The sequence below is a fragment of the Solea solea genome, chromosome 1 (genome assembly GCF_958295425.1).
Source record: "Solea solea chromosome 1, fSolSol10.1, whole genome shotgun sequence".
NCBI lineage: Eukaryota > Metazoa > Chordata > Actinopteri > Pleuronectiformes > Soleidae > Solea > Solea solea.
In genome coordinates, this window is record NC_081134.1 from 42,602,743 (window position 1) to 42,630,021 (window position 27,279).

At 39.1% G+C, this 27,279-nt stretch overlaps 1 protein-coding gene across 7 annotated transcripts in view; it reads left to right on the forward strand.

The window, feature by feature from the left end:
* The window catches only part of col11a1a (collagen, type XI, alpha 1a), a 70,388-nt gene extending 58,720 nt beyond the window's left edge, over positions 1–11,668 (forward strand). For all 7 annotated transcript variants that reach the window (XM_058623004.1, XM_058622979.1, XM_058622987.1 and 4 more), the window contains 13 exons: positions 1,526–1,579; positions 2,666–2,773; positions 3,070–3,123; positions 3,354–3,407; positions 4,142–4,249; positions 5,892–5,945; positions 6,035–6,070; positions 6,163–6,216; positions 6,300–6,549; positions 6,823–6,935; positions 7,250–7,318; positions 8,722–8,955; positions 10,321–11,668. In XM_058623004.1, coding sequence (XP_058478987.1) covers positions 1,526–1,579; positions 2,666–2,773; positions 3,070–3,123; positions 3,354–3,407; positions 4,142–4,249; positions 5,892–5,945; positions 6,035–6,070; positions 6,163–6,216; positions 6,300–6,549; positions 6,823–6,935; positions 7,250–7,318; positions 8,722–8,955; positions 10,321–10,467 — 1,335 coding nt within the window. In that variant the 3' untranslated portion in view covers positions 10,468–11,668. The remainder of the gene's footprint in view (positions 1–1,525; positions 1,580–2,665; positions 2,774–3,069; positions 3,124–3,353; positions 3,408–4,141; positions 4,250–5,891; positions 5,946–6,034; positions 6,071–6,162; positions 6,217–6,299; positions 6,550–6,822; positions 6,936–7,249; positions 7,319–8,721; positions 8,956–10,320) is intronic.
* Positions 11,669–27,279: the final 15,611 nt, after the last annotated feature.

The following is a 27,279-nucleotide window of genomic DNA, read 5'->3' on the forward strand; positions in this document are numbered from 1 at the left end:
TCTGAGCTAAAACAAAATCAAATTTTTTTTTTAGGTGTCTTCTTTAAATGCTTCATGAAGCTGAGACACTGCATCTTTGTGAGATATCAAAGCGTAATGCTTTTTGAATGCCCATCTGAGATGAAATGTTTCTCCAATATATTGGAGCTATTCTCCTGAATTTGAAAGAAACATCACAATATGAAGAGAGTGGCTGCATTTAAAAAGGAAGACTCCTTAGCTCAGTCCAACTGGAAGGAAACATGTCATGCATTTTTTAAAAGAAGGCTTCATTGCTTTTCTAATGTGCCCAACGAAATTTACATTCTGAGCATTTAGTGTGGTATCAGCAAATGCTCCACCTAAATGGCCCTAGGGATTATGGTGAGGAAAAGGGCTATTTTATCACACATGGCTCCTTACCCACTTAGAAACAAAATGGGACCTGCGATGATCACAGGTTGCTCCTCTGAATTCCCAATGACACATTTTGGATTGTTAAGGATCTCCTGGCTCTTGTGCCCTTTCAGCATTTTGCCTGAGAAATTAGTAACACTCCGTAAACCACTCTCATGCTTAGACCCTGATTCTAAACCAGTCCATTTAGTGTAGCAGCAAATTAAATTTTAATCTGATTTAAAATTGCCTTAATACTGGAAATGTATTCATCATTGCTTTTTTGAAAAACAGGAATATGGAATAGTTTATTAGTCTTGTTTTGCCGTAATTCTTTTTTTTATTAATTTGGGATCAAGTCACTCCTTATTTTGTTTGGCCTGTTTATCTTTTCTCAATAACCTGGCTGCAATTTAACAATAATAAAGGGAAATATGGGTTGGCAGCTCCGATATAAAAAAGAATCATCCAGCACACTGCATGGCTCGTACTGTGATGTTTCCAAGAAGAAGAAAACATCTCCACATTTACATTTGCTGTTGTTTATTGTACCACAAGTGTGTTGATAAAGGGCCTGCAATTTCACCACCTGTATGTATCAGGAAAAGATGGAAGCTCCAAGACAGGAGGTGAGCCCACATTATAGGCTTTCAGTAGGCAGCAGACAGGCTGCAGCCGGCCCCATCACAATGGAATTTGGATGGAGAGTGCTTTTGAAGAGGGGCGACTAGAAGTGGAGTTGAAAGCTATTTACTATGGGCCTGAAAGATCCCGACCAGAGAGAAAAGATGACCTGCCACCCCAACACATGACTGATGAAGTGCATATCCACGTCATCCAAATAGATCTCGACATGAGTGAAGTGCGCATTCAAGGACGATAGATTATCTTCCTGGTCTCAAAGACACCACTCACCAAGTATTCATCTGATGAGACAGTTGTTTGGAATGAAATCTAATACAAGTGAAGTGAAATGGCAGGAAGATGGACAGGCAACATCTCTGGTGGTCATGATCCCTCTTTGTTTAAGACTGGAGTATTTATAAAACTCACATGAGTCTGTGTTGGAGTTATACTGTTAAGATGAGCTGTTTAATTTTTTTTTTTGCTGTGCTGAAATGCTAAAGCAGTGTCATGTCATCCTGCTCAGGGACCTCCAGGGACTGCTGGTGCAGAGGGCAGGCAAGGAGAGAAGGGCGCCAAGGTAAAAAAAATCAATTCCTCCTTTGCACAGTTAAAGGCATCTCAGCAACACACACACACACACACACACACACACACACACACACAATAATGTACCTACATTGTTCCTCATCTATAATTAAAAGCAAAAAAACAGAAGTCATTTAGTTCCCGCCATTGATTTGATGGGAATATATGGACGTAGCCTATCTGACTAAAATTAAAATTCTCTTGTTTCTCATGTAGTGATGTGAATTAATTTCAAGGCCGACAAAATGAGCTGATGGGCTTTATGTCTACAGCCCTCAGGCATTCTGAGTCCCTGTGTTTGTTATTTTGCTTTCAATCAGAGCTCGATGAAATTTCTCTTCAGTTCATTCTTGTTTAACACCAGTCTCCAGTTTTCTTCAGCTTATTCTGTTGTTTTTTATGCACAGGCTGAAAAAATCTGTCATGTCAGCTGGTGCATTTAAGGCATTAAAACAAACATTTTGTACAATAGTAGTTTTGCTCAGGTGTGTTTTTATAGTTGGTGATATTGCCTAGGGTGTTGTGAGAAAAAGGATATAAGACTATAAACTGTAATAGACATTACAGACATTAACACAGTAAAAAAAAATAATAATGCTAACAGGAAGCACGTAACCTGTGATCCAGCTCAAACAGGATGTTCTTATTTCTCTTTGTAGTCTGAATATTCATGTATTATCATGAATATTGGCTACCTATGACTTACTACTTTTTTCTTGAACTTCAAATAATAACATGGCTCCATCTCATGTTTTAAATCTAACATGGAGGAGCATTTTTGCCTCATTTGACTCGTGTTTGCCTCTCCCCAGTTACCCAATCTACATACTGCAAACTGCCTCAGCATAATTTAAAGCTAAAAACAGCTCACTGCAAAAAAATAGATTGCTATTTACAGTATTTTAAAGTCATCCATATTTTTAATGGTTTAATAAGCTATGAATATATATATATACACATTTTTGCCACCACTTCAAAAGAGAAACTGAATATTACATAGACATGAATTTGTGACACACTTTTCCTGGATCATGCTGTATTGTGGGTCATTTGCTGACATACTTGTATCCTTACACAGGGTGAAGCTGGTGCAGAGGGACCAGCAGGCAAAACAGGACCAGTTGGACCCCAGGGACCTGCAGGAAAGCCTGGTCCAGAAGGTCTACGTGGAATCCCCGGTCCTGTTGTAAGTCTGCGCTACAACAACAACAGTGCATGCACGTTGAGATCTGCACACTCAAACATGCTGCATCTAAAACACCCAACCACAGTGTGCGCACAGAGAAAAGTCCATGATGATGGACTTCATGGAATAATCGATACTCCCATTTAAGTTATAATTTAGTTTCGCTTGTTTATTCCAGCACACTTTTTTCCTCAGTTTGGGCTATTAATCACTGTGCTGAGTGCAGAAAATCAATTGGAGGCCAGAGGAAATACAGCAGGCTATAATGCTCACTACACCTGAATGGCTTTTTACAGGGTGAACAAGGACTTCCAGGCTCTCCAGGACAAGATGGGCCACCTGGTCCCATGGTTAGTATGCATACTCCCTCCCTCAATACTATCTGTTTAACTGGAGTGTTTGTAGTGTAAATGTTTTAATTTAACATTAATTTAATATTTTTTGCATCACTATTCTTTTGTTCAGTCTCTTTTTTCTTTGTTGTCCTCTCCTTACTGCGTCTATATTGTCTTATTCACTGTGTAAAAGTTTCTTCCTCTGCAGCAATGATTTAACTTTTACCATTGTTCTTGTTGTTCAGGGTCCTCCTGGTCTTCCAGGTCTGAAAGGCGACCTTGGAACTAAGGGTGAAAAGGTAAGCCTGGCCCCTTTTCCTTTTTTTTCATGAACTGGCTTCCAAATAGGCTTGAGGATTAACCTAAAAACCATGAAAGGAGCCTTTGGTCATTTACGAAATCTATCGAGGACACAGTTCAAACTTTATTTAAGGCACAAGAGGAGCCAGTGCCGTGTTAATACCAATGCAGGCTTATGTTAACATCAAAGAAATGAAACAATTTTGCTGTAGCTGCTATAAATATAACAGTAAACGACAGCACACATGACTTGAGTATGGCTCCCACACACAGACATGGTGGCATAAGCAAGAGAGAGAGAGTGCATGTTCTTAATGCTGTTAAATCATTTGGGCGACCTTGTGTTTGAGGTGACCATGGTGGAGTGAGATGGTGTCTCAAACCGTGCCCTCTCCTCTCCCTGTGCCAAAGTGTCCAAGGACACCAAACCCCAAGCTGCCCTGTGTGTGTGTGTGTGTGTGAAAAGAAGGTAAAAAGCTGCGACAAATATCGTGCATTTAGTTTCTATTCAGTTTAATTGGCCTTGGTCGCCTGCTGAGTTTTGAGAAAAAGTTTTGTGTGTGTGTTTTGCAAGAGAGACATTTTGTATTGAAATTGTAATCCAATAAAACGTTTACATGTTCCGTTTCATTTCCAGTTATGACCTTGTCGGACTGCTCTGCAGTAGCCTGCACAGAGGGACAAAGCCGTCACTTTTGCTCTATGTGTGTGCTCACTTGTTTTCGTCCTACAGGGTCACCCAGGTTTGATTGGTTTGATTGGACCTCCAGGGGAGCAAGGAGAGAAAGGCGACCGCGGTTTGCCCGGGCCCCAGGGTTCACCTGGTAACAAGGGTGACGGCGTAAGTGATTGATGACTCCCTTCTCATGCTGACCTTAACACCTCTTGCCATTTGTCGTCAACTAAAACCTGTGCAGTGCAACTGACTCCTGCGCTGCACTGCATTGCACTCCTCACTCAGCATAGTCACAGCATTGGTTCTAGCCTTTGACAGATAAGATTATTTTAAACTTTCTGAAATCTTTATTTCCTTCTTTCTTACTGATTTATGATTTAATAATAGTTTTTTTAGTATGAAACTTAAGTCTAAGTGGATGCAAGCAGGTGTCCAGTCATTATGCTTCATGAATTCCCTGTTGCCCACTAAGTAGCCTGAACACTGTCAGATTTACCTTTCTCACCCACTGAGTCCTCTTAAAAAGGCAACTGTACTGAAAGAAGGTTAAACGCTGGTCTCGATAAAGGCCTGATGACAGCCCTCATCCATTTTTAAACAAACACTGCCGAGTGACTGAATATCTGTCCTGCTGTGTCCCCAAGCCTGTGTCGACTGCATGATTTAAGGTGATGGGCTGCATTAAGTATCTGGAGATTAAGCCAAATGAATCTGTAATGTCCCCTTTTGTCAGAGCGCAGGGATTTAAAAAAAGTTTTCACAGTTTACCATTTCTATTTTAGGACTTGAAAGAAGCCGTTGTCCATCTGTCTCTATGTCCTCAATGTGAAATCTCAGGCACTCCATGAAGGAACTTCATCAAATAAAATATTCATTTATCAGATTTTGGTGGTTGAAGTTCAAGGTCACTGTGACCTCACAACACATTACCATAACTCAAGAATTCATAATGCTTATTAAAAATACATGCCCGCCCTCAAAGGCTCCAGCTGATACCAAATACTGTGGCTCAACTTATTAGCCAGATGAAAAAGTATGAGCACATCCCTCTTGTGTTTGCCTCGCGACTCTCCGACTCACTGTTACATTTTGTATTGATTTAAAAAAAGAAAAGATATATATTGTGTTATATTAAATGACCTCACTCCTGAATACCACTGAGATTTATTAACCTGGTTTGTGCTCACTCAACCACGGAGATCTGTGGACAGAGAGCGGCCTGTTGCTCTGAGGTCATGGCATGTGATTAATGGTGACCGGGCCTTTGCCATCAGAGCCCACACACTATGGAACTCTGCCCACACTGAAGTTAGACACAGTCTGTGGCTCTCTCTTTGCGGGAGCTTATGGAAATGGCTTATGGCTTTAATTTGCACTGACTAATCCTATTTATTTATTTCTCTGCTCATGTTACTATGTCTTATTCTACTTTAATCTGTCTCGTCTGGTTTTGCTTTGCAACATTAGGTGTGCTATAGAAATTAAGCTTGTTATAACTGGTCATTGTATCTGTACGTTTCACAGCAATATAAGACTGAACACACAAGAATGTAAACTACTACTTGACCAGTTGACGGGCGAATAACCACAAGGCGATGATTCTAGTTTGCTTTTATTTTCTGTCAAAATGCAGCTGTGAGACTAAACACAAGTGGAATTGTTGGCCTTTTCTTAATGACTTTATAAAGATAACTTCATACATTAGTCCAACTCATTTACTTTTTTTTCAAGCCTCACAGTTATACTTTTGTTTCTGTTGTTTCTTCCATATTTATCAGACTTTCTCTTTCATCTAATTGTAATATAGGGTATTTCTGGATCTTCTGGTCCTCTGGGTCCTCCAGGTCCCCCTGGTCTGCCTGTAAGTTTGTTATTTTTTTACCCAGTCACTCATTTAGATTTTACACTGCAGATTGAATGATTGCTGTGCTTTTCTCTTTTCTAATGCAGGGTCCTCAAGGCCCCAAGGGATCCAAGGGTTCCTCTGTGAGTAGAATCCGTCGTCTTATAGGTGTATTTTCCTCAGAGTGCATGTAAAACCCAGCATAGATAATCATTTAATTTATGTCTGACACCAGGGTCCTGCTGGTGCAAAAGGAGACACTGGTTCAATTGGTCCTCCAGGTGCTCCTGTGAGTATTTAAGATCAACACCGTTGAGTTAAAATGATTATAGTCGCACAATAGAATCTAAAACATGCCATCACCGCCTGTAGGGTCCACCTGGTGAGGTCATTCAGCCACTGCCCTACCAGTCACCTAAGAAGACAAAGCGCTCCAGCAACATGCAGTCGGACGCAGCCAGTATGGACTATGGCGATGGCATGGAGGGCATGGAGGGCATCTTCGGCTCACTCAACAACCTCAAACAGGATATTGAACGTATGAAATACCCCATGGGCACACAAAACAACCCCGCAAGGACATGCAAAGATCTGCAGCTGTGTCACCCAGAGTTCCCTGATGGTATGTTGATTCAACGCAAGAGAACTTACTTTGAAAGAAGTGTTTGTATAAAAGCACTCTCTTTTTGGGGTAATTCACCTATGGAGAGGTTTAATGGCAACAGTTTTTTTTCAGTGTCAGTGTCAGTCATGAAAATAAATGGTGAATTACTTTTAAACAGAATATTCACACAGGATCAAGTAACGGGGTATGTTAAACCTCGACATGGAGCTGTAATCCACTTTACTGTGACATCGGTTGAACAGATGTGAGCGTGTGCTTGGTTCTTCTCAGGTGAATACTGGATTGATCCAAACCAAGGCTGCTCAGGGGATTCCTTCAAAGTCTACTGTAATTTCACTGCTGGGGGCGAAACCTGCATCTATCCAGATAAGAAGTCGAATGGAGTAAGTGACTGGATTTGTACCCTTCGAATTTTTAATTATGATTTCTCACCAAATATTAAGCCGTTAAATAAAACAGCACATCATGAGCCAGCACAGCTCTCAGTTGAGGTTGTCAAAAGAAACTGTTTGCTTTGCTCCAGGGCTGAGCTTGTACAGATTAGATATTCACTTTGTTGAAGGCAAATATTGATGGCGCCCATGAGGCTGTGCTTTATACAGCTAGTTTTCCTCATGTTTACTACAAGATTCATTACAAAAAAATGAATAGATTCTGTCTGCCACTTATATACTCTTTCCACTCTTGTTCTCCAAAGGTCAGAATATCCTCATGGCCCAAAGAAGCCCCTGGGACATGGTTCAGTGAATTCAAACGTGGAAAAATAGTAAGTCTTTTTCTTTTTCATTTCCTGTTTCATCCACTTAGACTCAAACTTACTGTAAAATGCAGAAACTCCTTCACCTACTACCAGTCAAACTGCTACTACTTTCTGCTATGGACCTGTGCACAATGACAAGCAAATACTATACATGCAAATTGCAGCACCGTGATAATATCTGGAATGGAGGTTAAAATGATCTTTTTAAACTAATTCGCCATTTTCTGCCATTGGGATGATTGCAATTGTTAGGCTGTACTAACTAAAGCATTAAATAAAACATTGCAGAGGATTGGAGCAGAATAATTCAGAGGTGTTGGTTTTCCAGCACGTCCTCCCTCTGCCCCCGAACAGCTTCTAAGCAAAGATCCTCTGTTGTTTCTTGTTGTTGGAGATGAAAGACACATGCCTGTCCTGCTCGATCAGCCTGGTGTCACGCTGATGTGTGTTTACAGAGAACAGAGAGGACATCATACAGCTTTGTGGGATTAACAGTACAGTACTTGTCCTTGCACTTGAACTGAGAGTGCACTCAGTGCACATGTTCGCACGAGGTTCACACCCAGTTCATGCAGATTGAATATTTGTAAGAGAATGAAACGGGCAAAAGATGAAATTGATAAAACTCAAATTTAGTTTTTTTTTTACATAAATACGGTGAAGTACAAGTTATATTTCACGTACTCACTGAAACACACACACACGCACACACACATTCGGACAACCAGTTAATAACTTACCCTAACCTGAGTCTAACCACTAGAGCTGCAACTAACGATTACAATGGATTCATCTGTCGATTATTCTCACAATTAATCGAGTAATCGTTTGGTCCATAAAATGTCAGAAAACGTTGATATGCTGAACTGATAATGTTCTCCAATGTCTTGTTTTGTCCACAAACCAAAATGATTCAGTTTTAATGATTTCTTTCTTATATGGAGCAAAGAAACAAAGAAAATATTCACATTTAAAAAGCTGAAACAATCAGAAATCTTGTTTTAATGATGACCAAAGCTTCAAACTGATTAATCGATTATCAAAATAGTTGACGGTAGTCGACTAATCAAGTAATTGTTTCAGCTCAACTAACTACATTCCAAATTTTAGCCCTAAACTTAACCTGTTCTTTAGCAATGAGGTTCTACCTCATTAGGATCAGGTTTTGGTCTACATGAGGACTACTGGTCCTGACAAGGTCAGTGTTTATGCCAAAAAAGGTCCTAAGGAGGCAACAAATAAAAGGACACACACACACACAGATGTCAGTCAAACATATTAAATACGTTTGTATTATGTTCCAGGACAAATGTTAGGTTGTGTTTTTTTTGTGTGTGTTTTCATGTTTGTCAAATTTGTATTTTACCCAAACAACTGAATGAGTTCATTACACTGTGTGTCCCCCACAGCTATCCTACACTGACACCGATGGAAACTCAATAAACATGGTACAGATGACCTTCCTCAGACTACTGACGGCCTCAGCCAGGCAAAACTTCACCTACAGCTGCCACCAGTCTGTGGCGTGGCACGACGCCTCCACCGACAGCTACGACAGGGCACTGCGCTTCCTGGGCGCCAACGATGAGGAGATGTCCTACGACAATAACCCTTACATCAAGGCCCTCTCAGATGAATGCGCGGTGAGTCCTGTCTATAGATCCTTTTTGTCAGAGTGAGCAGAGCAGCTGAGTTGCTGAGTCTGCCACTGGCATCATTCAAAAGGGATTTTACTGTTTTGATATTTGTTACCATTGCTAGTTGGAGCTGTGAAAAAATAAATAAATAGATTTGAGATTACTTAGTCCAGCAAAAATCAACCAAAGTACAATTTGTGACACATTCCTTACAGGAGTCAGGATTTTTCTTGACAGTTGCTACAGCTTGACCAGTATGTAATGATGCTAAGAAAATAGGAAATTGTGCTGACTTTAGAGTTAAATATATATATGTATATATATATATATATATATATATATATATATATATATATATATATATATATATATATATATATATATATATATGTACATATATATATATATATATATATATATATATATATATATATATATATATATATATATATATACATATATATGTAACATTTTCTAATAAAAGCAGATATTGTACATAGCAAATGCAGTTTTGAATCAAATTTGCCAGAGAATAGCTGAATACAAGTCTCCACAGAGCAATAAGAAAAACATCCTTCCCTTGAACGCTTCTGCAGTGCATTGATGCCATTATGCATAATCAGACATTGGTAGTAATGTTTCACAATGGCTATCATAACAACCATTATCAGAAATTAAATGTCCTTGAAATTAAATTAAAAGTGCATCTCATTTAATCTAAGCCTGGCTGTCAATTCTTTACACACACACACACACGGACACACACACTTGTAAAACAAAGTGTCTATCATAAAAATCCTGGCGTTATATTTATAGCGCAGGAATACCTGTAGGCTGACAACATCAGTGTAGTTCCAACCACTGGGCAGACACAGTCTGTCAATAAATAAAAGGCCTTTTAGTAACATATTTATAATGATAGTCTCCTCAGAGAGAAGATTTGAGGCAGAGCCATTGATCCATCACAGCATTATGTGCACAAGGACACACACCAGTCACCACCCAGCTCACACACACATGTGGTGCAGCAAGTATACAGCCAGTAAGTGGTTTGGGTGGTTTGTTATTAACCTTTACATATTTCTTTGTTTATAAATAAATATGCTAACTATAGCACGCCCTAGGCATATTGTAGCAGCGTGCCGAGACACAGTTGTCTCCTGTGGTGCGTCAAATAAAAGAACAGTCGTAAATATGTCTTCCAATTACTACAGATGGATCACAGCACAGCTCCTGTAATCACAGCAACTGACCAACGACTATAGCTGTGTGACCACAGATGTTTTGAAATGTGACGTGAGATGTATTTTTGCTGGATTTACTTGTCTGATTGGTTCCTCTGTTTCAATCTCTCTCTCTTTCTTGTTGCAGACGAGGAAGGGCTACGGAAAGACTGTGATGGAGATTAATACTCCCAAAATCGATCAGGTTCCGATCATTGATATCATGTTGACTGACTTTGGGGACCCTAACCAGAAGTTTGGGTTTGAAGTTGGGCCCGTCTGCTTCCTTGGCTAAAAGAAATAAAAACGAAAAAAGAAAAGAAAAAAAAAAGGACTTGATGGGGCCAGCAAAGCAAGTCGAGTTGAGACGTTTTGGATACCACCCATTTCTAGCCCCCCCCCCCCACCCACACCCTTTTCTATGCCACATGCAAGTTTTGAATAAGAGATGGTGTAGCAAACATGTCTTTCCATGTCTGTACATGTAATCCAGGAAAATACTTGTTGCCCTTGTAGGGCTTGAACCACATGACTTAACCGAGTTACAGAGCAAAGGTGAAGGACATAGAAACACGTGGCAGAGGAGGGTGAAACAGAGATAACTAAGAGAGGGGGTCAGGAGACATAAGGGGACACAGACCGCCTCTCTGGATTCTCCCGGTGCTGTATGAAAACGACTACAATGGTGCTTGTTCTAAACACACAAAAAGTATAAAGAGGTGCTAAGAAAGAAGGTGTATTTTGATAATTATAAAAACTGTAATTATTATTTTGTACAATAACTGTTATTTCTGAATCCACTTTCAAAACTTGCATGTGTATCAGATTTTGCTTCTGGCTCTTAAATTCCAACATATACAGTGTAAGTTGACGTCATTCAATTCAATAAATTTCTAATTCTGGGATTTTTTTTTTGTTCAAAACATACTGTGTTTATTTGTCTCAAAGGAAATAAAGTGAGCGTTCAAACAATCCCCCACTGCTAAATTAGACTGTATGCCCTTTGTATATATTGACAGTCCAAAGCTTGAGGATATTTGCTGTTTCAACCTTGTAACCGTAGGTGAAACAACCAGAAGTATCACACCAGCACGTGTATGGCAACATCTCCCACTAATGCTGTGATCCTGTGCTCGTAGGAAGCAACCATGGCATTCATTTTTCCTTTATTTAATTCTATTTGTTGTTTTTTTTCTGTTTTGTTTTCTGACAGGCTTTTTATTTTGGTTGTATACCTCAAACTTTCTTGATAACCTTTAAGATGCAAGGATGTTATGCCCTGTATATACCTTGGTTAAGCAATTAAGTTTATATATTTTGGGTGGGGATTTTTTTAAAAGAGAGAAATACATTAACTGTTAAACATCCACTGTTCAAATCCTTCTGTGAATGCAATGAGAAGCCCTGTAGGTGACCCATTTTTGTAACTAAAAAGAGAAAATGTTTTAATGTGCTTTTTATAGTTCATTTAAATATTAAAAACTGGATTCAGTGAACTTAAAGTCTCAATGGTTTGTGAAAGATGACTTTGGACTATAGCTTTAATATTTAAATCGAGGATATGTTAATTTCACCTGGCTGGTGCTATTCCATCTCTCTTGAAACCAATAAAGAACCATCTTACAATACTTTCCTTTCATTCTGACTATATGACTGGAAACGTGAGGGGAAATCACTCTCTTTGTTTGTAATAGACAGGAAAACAAAAACCACTTTGCTTCATCATTTGCCGCGTAAAATTCCATGTGAATCTGAAAAAACAATAGGGTCTACTATATTTCACATTCACATATAAACCACATAAGTGTCCTTTTTGAATTCATAGAAAGGGAAAAGGCGTGTAAAGGCTTCACTAGAGCAAAGTAATCTCTGCTCGTATGTGACAGAGCCTCATGTAATGATGACGGTGAATCATTTTCAATGACAAAAAAGTCTTTTTTTCTTAAGTCTGAATTGCAGTAGTGAATGTAAAACTTAATGGGACTCTGTAGAGCACAAAGTACAAAGCACCTCATTTAATGTGAGAGTGGGAGCGCTGTGAAATTTAAAATGCATGTTTTGTTTGACTGGGCTCTCACATTTAAAAAAAAACAAAAAAAAAACAGCAGGACGAGTGCAGTTATCCATGTTGAAGGCATTTCATGCACATGTGATACTCTCATATCTGCACAGATGGAGCTGAAACTGGTGCCCAATTAGCGTAGCGTAGCATAAAGTCTGGAAACAGGGCTTCTGTTTCGAGACCAAAGAAGAAATCCACCTACCGGGCACCTTTGAAAAGTCACTAATTTGCACATTACTCGTAAAATCTGTACAAAACTGGTTTCAGGATTAAGGTTTGCAAGTGGCTGGTGACAAGTCAAGGCAGTGCTCATGTCATGCACAATACTATTAAATTCAAATGGTGGGAACTGAAGGGAAAAGGGCAAAAAAAGTCTTTACTATTTGAGTGAGAACTCAACAAGGCTTCTGGAGAGAGTTAATCATGAATAAACGCAAACAAAACAGCACAACATACATGAGCTTAGTGGGACTGAATATTAATCAGAAATCATCTTCCTTAAAATTTAAACAGATAAAAAAAAAAGCATAGTTTCATTTTCACACACACACACTCACACACACACAGACAGCATGTCTATCAGTGTGTGATTTCTACATATATTCAATCAAACTTGATCATTTCCACTTGTTCATGTGTTTCCAATGTGTTTCTTTGTGTGAACAAAAAGGCCCGTGACACTAAAACATTTCACCACTAAATCATTTGTTTTGTGATAAGATAAAATTGCAAGATTGTACAGAAGTTGATTAGACTGTTGCCATTGTTACGTTACAACATTGTCCAGGGACTGTAAAGAAAATCTTTATAGTCTTTACCAGAAAATCTGGTTAGATAACTAATTACAGTATATCCTCTTTATTCAACTAAATTGTGCAAAGTTTTTGTTTTCCTTTTAACAGGGGAATAATGTTCTTGGCCCAAACAGGTAGACAAACTTCCTCCTGTTTCAAAAGGTGTTGTGTCAAAGACCACATTGTTATTAAAGTTTGCTTAATGGCATCAGATGTTTTCTTAAACTAATGGCCCCTTTTCCACGACACAGTTCCGGCACGGCACGGCTCGACTCTGCACTTTTCCTTGGCTTTAAAGTACCTGGTACCTTTTTTTTAGTACCTGCTGTGCGACGTCCTGTAGATCAGTTGAAGAGACTTAAAAATCCTCAAAACATGGGTTAATATCCGACTACGTTACGGCAGTTTCATGCAGCCGTGCTATGATGACTCCGCCCACATTGAGGAGGTACTATAGCAGGGGTGTCAAACATACGGCTCACCAGAGGGTCCAATCCGGCCTGCAAGATGAATTTGTGAAAATGTCACATTATGATTTCAATCTAATCACTATATTGTTCAGTTCCAGTTCCAGCCTTTGTAGATCCACTGGGATCTGTAAGTTGTAATGCATTTGTGTAAATGGTAAATTCAGACATAATATTATTCATAAATACTTATTTTTCTTGAATTTTTCTTGAAATTCCTGGTTGTTGTTTGTAAAAAAGTTACTTCATTCAATGCGAAGCAATGTAATGGAGTCCTTGTTGTTTATAGGTTATTATGCTATTATCTTACTGGTCCGGCCCACTTGAGATCAAATTGCCCTGTATGTGGCCCCTGAACAAAAATGAGCCCTAAACCATAGTAATGGAAAACCATACAAAAAAATGTCTTTCTTTTTTAATCTAATGTATGCTGTTTTTACTTCCGTTTCGAATTTTGCAGCCATATAATCTTCTGCAATTGAACAAGAACAGTCAAATGTATTCAGTATTTTGTCCTTCTGTGTCTCCTTGAAACAATGTTAGCAATGGCCTGTCACTTCAAAGGACTGACCATCGCGCAACCTTTTATTTTCTCCCAGTGGAGCACAAAAGAAGTCCTCATAATAACTACTGACATGCCTTTGCAGAGGAGCAAATGCATTTTCTTTTTTTATCTCGCTTTCTTTGGGGAGGAGGTCTTTGTGGAGAAGCAACCAAAGAGAATAGACATGTGGAACCACACATGGGGAAAACATCAAGAAATGCTCCCCACGGCTTCAGAGAAGAACTCCGCTCCTCCACACTCGTCTCATTTTTAACAGGCTTCTGAGACCTTTGGCAAACACTGTCTTTGTCTTAGAAGATAACTCTCTTTATGAATGGGTCCTTCTTTTTCTTTTTTTACATATTACAGACACTTTTAAATGAAGCAATCAAATGTACATGAGCAAATCTACATTATCATATAACAAGGACCCTTTGGTTGGTCCTGGTCACTAAGTGACAAAGGATACATACATGGACATAGTTTTTTGTGGAAAACAAAGTGCTGTTTTGAAGCCTCAACATTCACATTTTGACTAGAGCGTTGTCAAAGATTTTGTGTCCAGATGTTCACAGACAAATGCGACCAAGCAGCTGTCAATCACACTGGCGTGCTTTATTATCAATTTTCTTCACATTTAACTCCTCAGAATTTGTTTACTGACGTTATAATTCAAGAGAGAAGTCAAATACATTTTTTTTTTCTAATTCCATTCTACACAGTGGGCTTCACTATTCACCTTGATGCATATGAATGCAAAATTGTTTTAAACTGTCTTCACCTTTAGGAGCATCTACAACATACATGGACAACATACAGCCGGGGGCTGGGGCCGCATATGGCCCTAAAAATCAGTTTTATCTGGCCGGCAATGACTCTTGCTCAGCTTAAGTGACAGATCAACATTGTGATATCAGCAGTTGTGATGACAGAATTGGAGCCAAGATGAAAAATAGCCTCAGAAAGAGAAAACCTGCCTCTAAATCTTATCTTTTTTACTCTAGCCTTCAACTAGCTCCTTTTTATTCCATCCATTTTTTTTGTTTATTTTAAAGTTAAAACAGGTTTTTAACCTCTTTTTTCCTATTTTAATCCACCCTGTGTTGTATTTTACTGTTGTATTTGCATCTTTTGTTGTTGCTATACAAATACAGTTTATTATTATTAGTATTATTATTATTGCTGTTGTTATTATGTAAATAGTTTTTCACATAGGTCGGTTCAAAAAGATATGGTGAGAAACTGACCAAACATTTCAGTTTTGCACCTTCACTTTAAGAGCAATTAACACAGGCTTTTATTTTGGAATCAGAAAAAAAGGAAATGTACCAGTGTGGTTAAAAAAAAGCATTGAATTTTTACAGCATTTTTACTTTAAAACATAAATGCTATGCATGTTACATATATTTTAAAACCTTTTATTTGTGGCATTTCACTCACTTAATTTATGTCAGTGTTATCTACAGTATGTATGTTAGCTGTTGTAATCACTGTCTGGTAGGAGAGGAAGAAACTGATGCTACTATCAACAGAAAGTCATTCTTTAGTCCGAGGAGATCGATGGAAACATGTTGTCAGACTGTCTTTTGTAACAGATGACTGCAGAGAAGAGTGATGTGGAAATGCAACAGCCTGTTAGCAACAAAGAGGAACGTCATGTAGCATAAAAAAAACATGCTGAGATCTCAAAAGGAAATCCCATGTGAAGATACCATGTGAGATTACCTCAATGTCGCTTTGAGGCCACCATTCAGGTCACAGATACAAAACAAAACACACTTTATGCACTTCTCCAATTTGCACTAGCCTTGTAAAGCTCTGTTCCTGCTGTTTTCTGTGTACAGTATGTACATAATTACGACCGGGGAGCATTAAGGCTACTGAAACACTCCCCGTTGCCTGACAATAAAAGAAAGAAAGGTCCAAATTGCTCTTTGATTCCTCTGGATCAGAGGATGTGAAAAGATTACACAGCAGCCCAGGGATCACACAGTGGCATCAGAGCCACACATTGGCCTTTTAAAGACGCAAAGATACTCATCTGAGACAAGAGAGAAGCAATCTTCCATTGGGAGCCACCAAAGAACATTTAAACTCACCTGAAATCACCTCGACCTGTTGTGGGTTAAACAAGATTTTCCACAAGTTTCTCAGGTCAAAGCTGATGGAACATATTGGTCAAAACTGTCTGTCACTGTGACATGGAGTTAAATATAAAGTGACTTGGGTGTATTGGTTTACTTATTCATATATTGTACTATTCTTTTCTGTATAGAACAGAAAATCCTGCATCACAGTAAGTTTCAGGTCAGGGTTTTGTTCATGATTTTGTATTCATGAACGCTTTCTAACTGTCAGCATCTTGCTTTCTTATCGTCAGTGCACTTTCAAAGGTTTTTGCTGGGTAAGTGTTGGTGCTTTTGTTAGTGAAATAAAACAAGTTAATTATTCACAGTCTGCAGCAGGAGGTTTTTCTTGGCTTTTGTAGGTTTTTTTTTCCCTTTTTGGTCTATTTTTTGGTTTTTTTAGCCACTGTCACTGATTGCACGGGCAGTGTTGACAAAGCGATCTGATACCAACTGCCACCTGCAGCTCCAGCGTGAATCAAACTGTATTGTCTATCATGTTATCACCACTTTTTATTATTTTATTATTCTAAAGTCAACTTCGCGCGAGAGAGAAGCTTCGAGACTTCCTGCAATCAGTGATAAAGAGAAGAAAAGACATAAAAAGACAAAAAATGTCAGAAGCAAATACGGTGCACATGCCAGGAGCATGATGTCTCACTGAACAATGGAAAATGAATTTAATGTTTTGTGATGCTCAATTATATAAAGTAGAGTAATGATAATAATGATATTGTGTCTCCATGTGATGTAGTTAAATGGTTTATATTGAAAATATACAGTATAGTCACAACAGTGGGCTCTGATCAGCTGATGGCTACAGCAGCTTGTGTAGCACCTGAAAGGCAGCTCTGCCGCTTTAATCTAATCCAAATTCTCTTGTGCTGGATTGTGATGCTTCTGACTGGAGCCTGAAAAGAGAAAAATCTGTGTATTTCTATAACAGCAGAACACAGGAGAGTTTGAACTCCTACTGTATTATGCAACCCCATCCAGTTTGACTCTGCAATCTCCACAAAAAAGCAAAATAAACCTCTGCACATATGCACTGATGTACAGTATCCATCTCCCTGTACTGGGCATATACTTTTTAGATGAACCTTAGCTGTACATAAACAGCAGGAAGCATCTCTCACATGACAGATGGCTTATCACCATCTGTCATTTTTACTATTCCTGTAAAAGCAGTACATTAAACATGCAGGCAAAGAGCTTGGTCGGCACAAATCAGGACCAAGCGGCAATCATTTTTAAAGCAGGATACAGCTCAGCTCCATGCAGTTCTCGGAAAGGGAGCCTGGGAAATCTGCTCACTGTACTTTCTGGCTTGGAAACAAAGGGGAGTCTTGCTTCTGGAGCTCAACTCTGTCACCATTCACATCCATACTTAGTGAAAACCGTGAATGTAATAATGCAGTAAGCTATTTCTGAGGTTGAGTTAATTAGCAACCCCTGCAGCCTGATGTTGCTGTATTCTCTGTGGAGGAGATAAAGGGGCTGATCGGCTACTGTAGGGAGCCAGAGAGCTGAAATGACTTCCATAACAACTCACTATTCCATGTGTGTCACTGACATGTCTCTACTGTGGGACTGCTGTATCTGTCATTCACCATCCTTTGTTCTGAGTCAAGCTGGGCTGTGATTAAGCGACTGAAAAGCAGACATTGCAGTTATTTCCTTTTCCATACATGATTGAAAATGTTCCAAGCAAGTTAAAAAAAAAAGTCCTGCTGAGGGAGGACAAACATCTGAGACACAGTGTGTGTCAAAAACACTGCTTTTGCCACCTAAATATTCTCTTTACATTCTGGGGACATTAGCTGGAAAAGGATTTAAGCAGATATAATGGTTTTCCTGTATTTCCCTTTGAGGTAAAATCAGCAATCTGATATGAATCATGGTGAGGTTTCGTTTTAAATTGATCTTAAAGCTGGGTTAGGACACATTTTTATTGGTCGTGATAGAGATATCGTTTTTCAGCATAATGTAAATCAAATCATCCAGAGTGGTGTTTCACAAACTTTTCATTTAGGGACCCAATTTTTTCACCAATTCACAATATGTCAAGAGCAAATTTAAAATCCATAAAGATATTTTATTATTTTACTGCCATTTCTATGCCACCAAAACTTCAAATATTTCTAAATTATGTTTGAAATTTCATTTAAAACTTATTTTCAGACATGACTTATTTAATAAATCCACACATTTATTCAGTGAACCTTTCAGTGACCCATGGGTTCTCACCCTGTCCCTGTTCATGTCCCTACAATGCAAAGGTCACTATTATAGCAGCAACTAACTTTGCTGCAACGCAACCTAAAAAAGGAAAACGAGGCATAAAGAGAATCTGATAATAACTGCGATAAAATACTGAGATACAGAGATTGCCTTGGGTATGATGCACTTGCATCTATTCATTTGATGGGAGGGGCTTAGGACCAAGAGCCACCATCCCATAATGTTTTATCTAATGACCTGAGGATGAGATTCAATCATTTATTTAACAAGCAATCCTACCTACTACCGATTTTACTCCATTTAGTTCTTTGTATCATTGATCTCAAGAAGTTTTACATTATCCATACCTTAATGTTGACAGAGTGTGAATCATTTCACTTAAGGGATACCTCAGTTCTGCATTGCAATGAAATGCCATATTTCCTCAGAATAGAACTCAAAGGGAGTAGTGCAGCAAAATGATGCAGAATGATTAAAGATATGAAGAGAAGATTAGATTTGCTTGTGTTTATGAGTTTACAGAGAGGTCATTGTTAACCGACAAGTGTGTAAATTACAATTGTAGACAGCAGCGATGATGTCTTGTCGTGTCTGCACTTGATACTAAGTTGCAAGTTACACATATAATACTGTGTGCAGACCTCTAAATGTAGCAGAATATACAGTACTGGTTGTTTTACACCTTTCATAGGACATTCTAACATGATCGATTGAAATCAAGTGAAAAAACTCCCCCCAACATCCCAGTATTTACAGGTTTATTGGAGTTTCTCAGCAGTGAGGACATGCAGCTGCACTCCCCACCTGCACTGATTAAAGCTGAACTTCTGTGACACCATTTAAGGTTGTAATATTTCCTTCTCTATATCTGACAGTTCGTTTGGTGACAAATAAATGCTGCGTCGACAAGAAAAGGTGAGAGTTTTGTCATGTCATGAGTTTAAAGAGACGCCTGTGGCTGTCTCCTGGAGGCAGAACATTTAAGCGCAAACTCAATCTGTGTCAATCTCACAATAATACCAATTTAAAAGCTACAGCGTGGAGATTTTTTTTCACTAATCAACATAAATATCTCCTATATTCCAATCTGTGCAGTCTGAGCTAAACTGACCAGCTGCTGTCAGCTTTATATGTGACAGGCAATTTTTTTGCTTCTTGGGAACAGTGACTTCTCGAACGTGACCTTCCATAAAACCACAGCTTTTCATTTCTAGTCGGCTTTTGAGCGGATTAAATGAATGGACACAAGGTGTTCATTAGTGATCTTTAGAGAGGCTGGCAGGTGGATATTGAGACTCTCCGGCAGACTCAGGCTATAATTGCTTCCGCCGTTCTTTTAGGCTTTGTGCTAAGCTAAGCTAATACCTCCAGGTTGCAGCTCATATTTATATAAAATAACGATATTGATCTTCCGTTGGAGCTTTTGATAAAACAGAGAACATATCCCAAACTTTTTCCCCAGGTTTAATTATTATACAATTATGAATTAAAACAAGTGGAATCGCATGATTGCTATGGCTGATAACGCCATCTGTGCAGCATATCGTCCTCCTATATCCTCCTATAGTGCAGTACCTGTCGCATTTCTACCCATATCTCTTGCATTTCCTACCATTGGAGTTGTGCGATTAACACAGATGTTCTTTGCATTTATTGACTGATAACTACTTAACCACTCGACTGTTTATCGATTAGTGGTTTTGCCCTTAAACGGCAGAAAATACTGTCAGTGCAGGAGCAAAGAGACTAGAGCAAAATCAGATTTAGGAAACTGTAACCAAGAGTGATTTTGATTTTCTATTAAAAAAAAAGAAAACCACAGCATCAAAATAGATGGCAAATTATTTAGCATTTCATTAATAATTGATTAATTGTTGCAGCCCTAGCAGTCAAAAATAGATCAATTAAACATACGCATTTGCAATTTGCTAACTGTGTTGTCTGAAATTGTTCAGCCCTGGGTCATCATGTGACCCATCGTGACTGTTAGCAGTGAGGCATGTAAGACATTTGTGAATCTGCCGCAGGTATTCAATCTCAGATCATCCTTGGAGAAAGAATCTCAGTGTCCTATGAATGATTCAGTGGACGAAATGTCGCTCCTGTGTAAGTCGTGAAAGCAGGACAGTCTCGTGTATACAGCCATGTTCTGTGTTTGCTTGTTGAAAATTCTCAGGGGGACTTCAAGGCCACGTTAACATGGGTAGATACAAAAAAAAAAAAAAAAAAACGCATGAGGGAGTGATCAGAGAGGCAGACCAAGTGATTGTGAACAAGCCCTAAGGCACATGTCACGGCTGCTCTCATTAGAAAACCTGAGACTGTCAACAGCACAATCCGCTGGGACCCTTAACAAAGCCCGCCCCATGCAATGCTTCAAAGACCTGCTCTCATTTGAATAAGTTCAGATGAGCCCTGCTCTGCACTCTGCCTTCCTGTGCATGAGGTATTGTGGCTGCGCACGGCAATGAATCCTGAGCAGGCCAGCAGGCTCCCTGACCTCCCTACCAATAAATTCAAGTGCAGCTATACCAGGAGGTAGTGAGCCGGCGTGCTCTTAAATAGCAGGTAAGGGACAAGCGTGGAGATTGTGTTTACCAGCCAAGGACGACGGAGGCAAATCTCACAGGACGGTCAGACAGCTCAGAAGAGATCTTGGCAGCTCCCTCTTAAAACATTTAACAGGTATACTCTTCAAAAGCCTTTTCTTTACTTGAAAGGGTGAGAGCAGATCCTGGGCAAGATGGAGGCAGAGGAGGAGAATCTGTATCTGTATCTGTGCTAAATGAATCCTGTTGGAATTAAGATGAATATACAAATCTGTGGCAAATAGCTGCAAAAAAAAAGGTATGGTGATAATTATGATGTGGGGTGAGTGCCTTGGATAAAGTGGCACCTGAGTAGTGTGGGAGTATTTAAAGTGAAAACATATCGAGTGAAGCTTGTTATGGCCTCTGCATGACTCTGTGTTCACAATTGATTGTGTGAATCGTGCGTTATTTCAAAAATGCTGCGGCTGCTTGGTGAAGCAATTACTGCTATCACTGTGTGTGTGTGTGTGTGTGTGTGTGCCATTTCCATTTGTTCCATTTTTTGTAATCTATTCACAAGCTTAATTCAATTTGATTTAGTTTAACATTGAACCATCTATCCACGACCATGTCACTGTACGTCACTGTCACATCTGTTTCATCTGTTTTTCCGATTGAACGTCTCGCATTATACAGACACAATACACAATTACTTTGGCCGTAGGGATTGATATATTCTTGTTTACACCAAAAAGAAAAAAAAGCTTTCCCTGTCACACTTTTGAGAAATGTGTCACCTGCGAGACAAATTCAGAAGAATGTTCTGTACAAGGTCACAACCATCGACCTCCCCCTGATGGATTTGATATTTAGCCATCTCCTCTGCAGCCTTGTTCACATCACAGTCATTTGAAGTGCTGTCACATTTAGACATGGAAATATTCCACCTGAAAGATTGGCACTTTCATTTGGAAACAAACTATACGCCAGCAAAGTGCTGTCATCATTTCTGAAGTGCTCGCCTTTAGGTCCAGACAGTGTTTCTTTTTCTCCACTACTGAAAATGATTAGCATTTACATTTCCCATGAATCTTTTTTTTAATTTATTTATTTAAATTGTGTGGATCTGCATGATGTGACCTTAGCGTCCCAGTCTAAGATAGTAACATAGGATAAATCAATACCACATTTGTACACTGCAGGTTTAAATCCAGCTCCCATTTATGGAACTTAAATGAGAAAAAAATCTTTTTATATTCCATAAATTCTGACAAACGAGTCAGAGGAGAGGTTAGAGCCAGTCGTCGTGCACCTCTTTTTGACCAGGCAATGAATTTGAGCTAAATCCATTATTTAAGCTGAAAACTGATGATGTTTCACATCAGCGGTCTAATCCTGTTGAAAAAGCCCTCTGAGGCACCACAGTGTGGTTTGTTTCCAACTCTGCCTTATTGTACATTATGTCCTCATGTAGCATTAAGCCAAGAATTATTCATACCAAGGCCAAATTTAGACTTATGGAAAATTGCTGCTTGGTCAATATGTTTCACCTGGCTGACACTGGAATATAAAATTGACAAAACACTGCGATGTGTGTCTGTATGAGTCTGAGAGACATAACATTTACTTCAAATGTCATGTCTGGGGAAAAAAGAAGAACAAGAAGAGGAAGAAAATGAAAAGTAAGACGGGGAAAGGTAAAACAATATAAAACAGTATTAATAAGAATCAGCACCAAAGCCATCTTGATGAAACTGAGCAAAACAGACACAAACAGCAAGGATAGTGAGTACAAATGACACCAACCCAGAAGGACTGCACTCCTTGAAGGTAACAAAAGCTCACATGGGCAAAATGGCACTGTGTTTGCATTCAATGAAAATTGAGTTTCTTGGGCCCAGGGTTGTGGCCAAAGCAAGGAGAAGCATTTACCCATAACCCTGCAGGTAGTCGAGCCTACATGGTGAAGGGAATGTCACATTTTCAGTCCATGGGCCAGACACCCTTGACAAGAAAAAAAAAAACAAGGATGTTTCCAATTCTTGAGAATAAAGAATTCTAGGTCAGTGTTGGACGTCCCAAAACGTTCAGCCATGTTGTCAAGAAACAGAGAACAATACAAGTTCAGTCCATTTAAGAAGCGTTTTAAGGAACTAGGAGCGATAAGGATGTACAAGGATGTGTTTTGGGAGTGCCAAAAAAGCTGCAACTGCAGCTTTTTTTTGAATAACTCAAAACTAACATTTTGAGTTATTCTACTTTAAAACGAGTATCTTGGAAGCATAAATAAATGTGTTTTGACTAATGTGTCATGGCCCTCCTTGCCTCCTTCCTTCGTCTCCTCCTTTCTCTCCTGCTTTCACCTCCAGCATGCAATCAGCTCACCTGCAGCGGGAGCACACCTGCTCCCAATTCACTCATCAACTCAGCCTACATATTTCCTGCTCCTGCAGTCACTCATCGCCGCATCGTAGCAGACTACTCAGTGTGTGCATGCTGCTTTTTGACGCTCAGCCTCACTGTTTGGAACCGATTGCCGCCTCCACTACCAGCACTTCAACTACTTCACTCGCATTTGTTAAACCTTTTTGAATGAACAGTTAAAACCGCCACATCTCCTCACCTGCCTGCTCTTGGGTCCTAAACTGATACGTAACATAATGATTTATATTTGACCAAGATATAATATTATTATATTAAAAAAAAAAAAAAAAGCAGGAACAAGAAAAATGTATCAGTTTGATCCTCCTTCAATAGCACTATGGTTAAATATCTACAATAGAATAATGAATACAAATGATGTACACTCTCAGACTAAAGGAAAACATCTGTGTCAGCAAATGAGAGAAATGGACATTATTTGACAATATACAGACGACCTGAAGGAATCCACACTGCCTGTCTTTATATTGGACTTCCGCAACCAGCACCGTTCCCACTTTTTAGTTTTATTATGACTACTAGTTTGTTTGGTATTGTTTGCTTTTCTTTTGATTTGATGTGATTTTAGCACATTCTTAGTAAAAAACTGACATGTTTTACTTTGTGTACGAATTTAAAACACATCAAGTCTTCCAACCACAAATCATCACAATTAAGAGAGTGAAAATGTTGCTGTGTTAGTAAATGAAGATTTTCCATTAACAAGAAAACAAAAATTGTAGGATTGAAGTGATTTTGTACATGGCATCTTTCATAAGGAGAAGAACAACAAACAAAAATAATCCTTTTTTAATGTCACCTCTAACATGTGTGGATCCCTTCCTGTTCTCTGTTGAACATCTAGCCAGAAATTGGTTATAATCAACATTCTGCATTAGCTGTGCATAACTTGAGCTTAACTGCATATGCGTAAGTTTAGACCCCTGCTTTTGTCCCATGTTACTGCGTTGGTTGGTACACTGCCACAGAGACAATGGAATATCATCTAATTTCATTCAGCGTCACTAAATGTCTCAGTATGTAATTTATCCTCGTGTGATGTGATGAGGAGAGAAGTGTCGGGAAAACCACTTCGCATTTTAGAACCATCCAAAGTTCAAAATTTAAGCCTCTTCACACATTGTGTTTTATTTCATCACATTTCAGCACTTCAGCCCGTGTTGATTAGAAAGAGGCAGCAGCACTCTCTGTCTCTGGATTTAATGGAACAATAGGATAAAACATTCAAGTAAATAAAGGTGTTATGTCGGCATTTTGATCTGAGTGGAAGTTCTTTTTGTTTGAGACTGGAAATTAAAACAATCAAGGATGAAGTGGAATGTTGAACTGAAAGCTTTTAGCTGTTTGACTCACAGTCTCCAGCAAAGCTGACATTTTAATGACACATTTCAGGGAGAATTTTACTAATGTGTGGCCTGGTCAAAAAGGGTCACAGCACGTCTCACCCCATGGGGCTTTTACCTCAGTCACACATACACACGCTTTTCCACTACACAGTCCCGGCACGGCTCGACTCGGCATGTTTTTTTTGTCCTTTTCCATCAGGGATAGTGCCTGGTACTTTTTCTTAGCACCTGCTCTTGCGAGGTTCCAAGCGAGCCGAGTCCGACATCCGAAACAAGAATGAAAGCCAACAATGCTGTACTGTAGTTCAATTAAAAAGAGTTAACAATCTTGAAAACATACTTTAATCTCCAACATTTAGCAAGAATATTGACCACTGAACACAGGAGTCTGGTGTATTTCAGTTCAGAGTCTGTACTCCGGTCATACAGCAAGTGTTCAACGATTCTGTGAACAAAACTTTTTAATTATCTGAGTCTAATGATTCAGTGCATGGGAAATAACTGCTCTACAAGTCACTAGTCACTAGTTTGTGTGTGTTGCGGCAGTTTCATGCAGCCGTGCTGATGACCCTGCCCACGTTGGGGAGGTACTATAGTAATGGAAAACCATACCAAACCGTGTAGAGTCGAGCCGTGCCGGGACTGTGTAGTGGAAAAGTGCCAGGACTGGATTTTGAAAAAAATGTTTGTTGTGCCCACAGGGTTAAAATAATGAAAAAATGACATGTATATTGCACTCTCTTGCCTCCAGAGCTGAGCTCATGTTGTGTGAAGACGGAGCAAAACAAATTAAGATTTTCTTTCCTTTCTTTAACACATATACATATACTGTGGGGATTATATATATATATATATATATATATATATATATATATATATATATATATATATATTTATATATATTATCCCCACAGTATCAGAAATTTAGTTTGTTATTTGCCTTTCTTTCTCTCTCCATCCAACATGTACAACCTGATGTAACACCTGTGCCGGATTCACGACTCAATCAATATGTTACCGATATCAAACGGACACAGGGTTCTCATTTCTTTCCTTTATACCTTTATAAGCTGTAGTTTGATGTGGTCGTTTGCATTAGGGTTCATGAGTCAACTGAAATAACTGCCTTCTATTTTAATGCAGCCGCCTCATACTGTACAACAAATGTTCGCACCAGATGACTATATGTCATGGTGCTAAAATACTTGGCATCATCAACAGAATTAAGGTAAGTATATGTTTATATATTAAGTTAAAGGACCAGTGTGTAGGATTTCTTTTTTTTTTACCATCCAAGAGTTTAAGAAATGATTGAAAACACAGTTTTAGATATTGTTATTACCATTGATCACTCCCCCACAGTTTGTGCACGCAGGCGAGTCGATAATTATTAGAGCATATAATTCAACTGAATGAAAGTTTTGATCAACATGCGGAGTAACTGTTTATAACAATTTGATGATCAACAGCTGAAGTCGTGTCTCTACTGGTTTTGACTAAAAGTGCAGGTGGAGAGCACAAGAGTCCTGCTGCTGTTTTCAACAACTGGTTTTGTTTCTTACTGCCTTGAAAGGATCAAGATGAGATGGGAGGTGACCATCTTTTATAAGACACCAGGATTGAACTATTAATCGCTGTCGGTGAGTGATAGACTAAAAAATGGCTTTTTTAGAGCCCCAGACGTCATGTGACTCTTACTGTAAATTCACAGAGATCGAATAATATATCACAGAACCTGACAGACTGAATATATCTGATCCTCATGATACCCTCGGGTGCTTTTACGAGTATGGAAACAGCCAGAAAAGACATTATTTCAGACCTACAGCATTACAACATCTTCAACTCTCTGTTGAAGATGGACGCTTACACATCGCTCCAGAGGACGCTTACACATGGCGATAAAACCGCGTAAAATAAACAAGATATTTAAGTTAATTAGCAATGGAGTTTGTAACATCACTGAAGTTGGCATCCAGATTTTCAGCCTGCTGGTCAGCAGTTCAGGGGAAACTTAAGGGAAACTCAACTGACGACCTAACTCTGTAGAATAAAGGTTTTATAAATGTTATTTTGTGCGTCCCAAAATACAGTACATCTTTACATTCAGTCCAACATGCTCTCACACCAGTAACATGTACTTAAAAGGGAACTAAGTCCCCTCTTCTGAAGCTAACTCGCCTGATTTAGAAACATGCCAAGAAGTGGGCTGAGAGTTGAGTGAGGGAGAGTGGGGACCAGTGTAGGGGGGCATTGCCCCGGAGTGAAATAGGACACAGAGTTGCAGCTGTGCGAACTCACACCACGCATCAAGCGGTGGAGAGAGAAAGACAACCAAGAGACAGCTCCGACATTTACAAAAGGGGGAGGAGTCCGAGACAACAAGCCTCACGCTGACTATGAGTATAGTTCAGCATTGGCATCTTAACATTTTCCACAAGTGTTGGGCTTGTCCACACACCTCAGCTGCAGAACACAGGATTTCATATAAAAACATTAGAAAGACTGTGAGGATGGGGAGAAAATGGACCTGAGGTAGGAAGCACAGACTTAC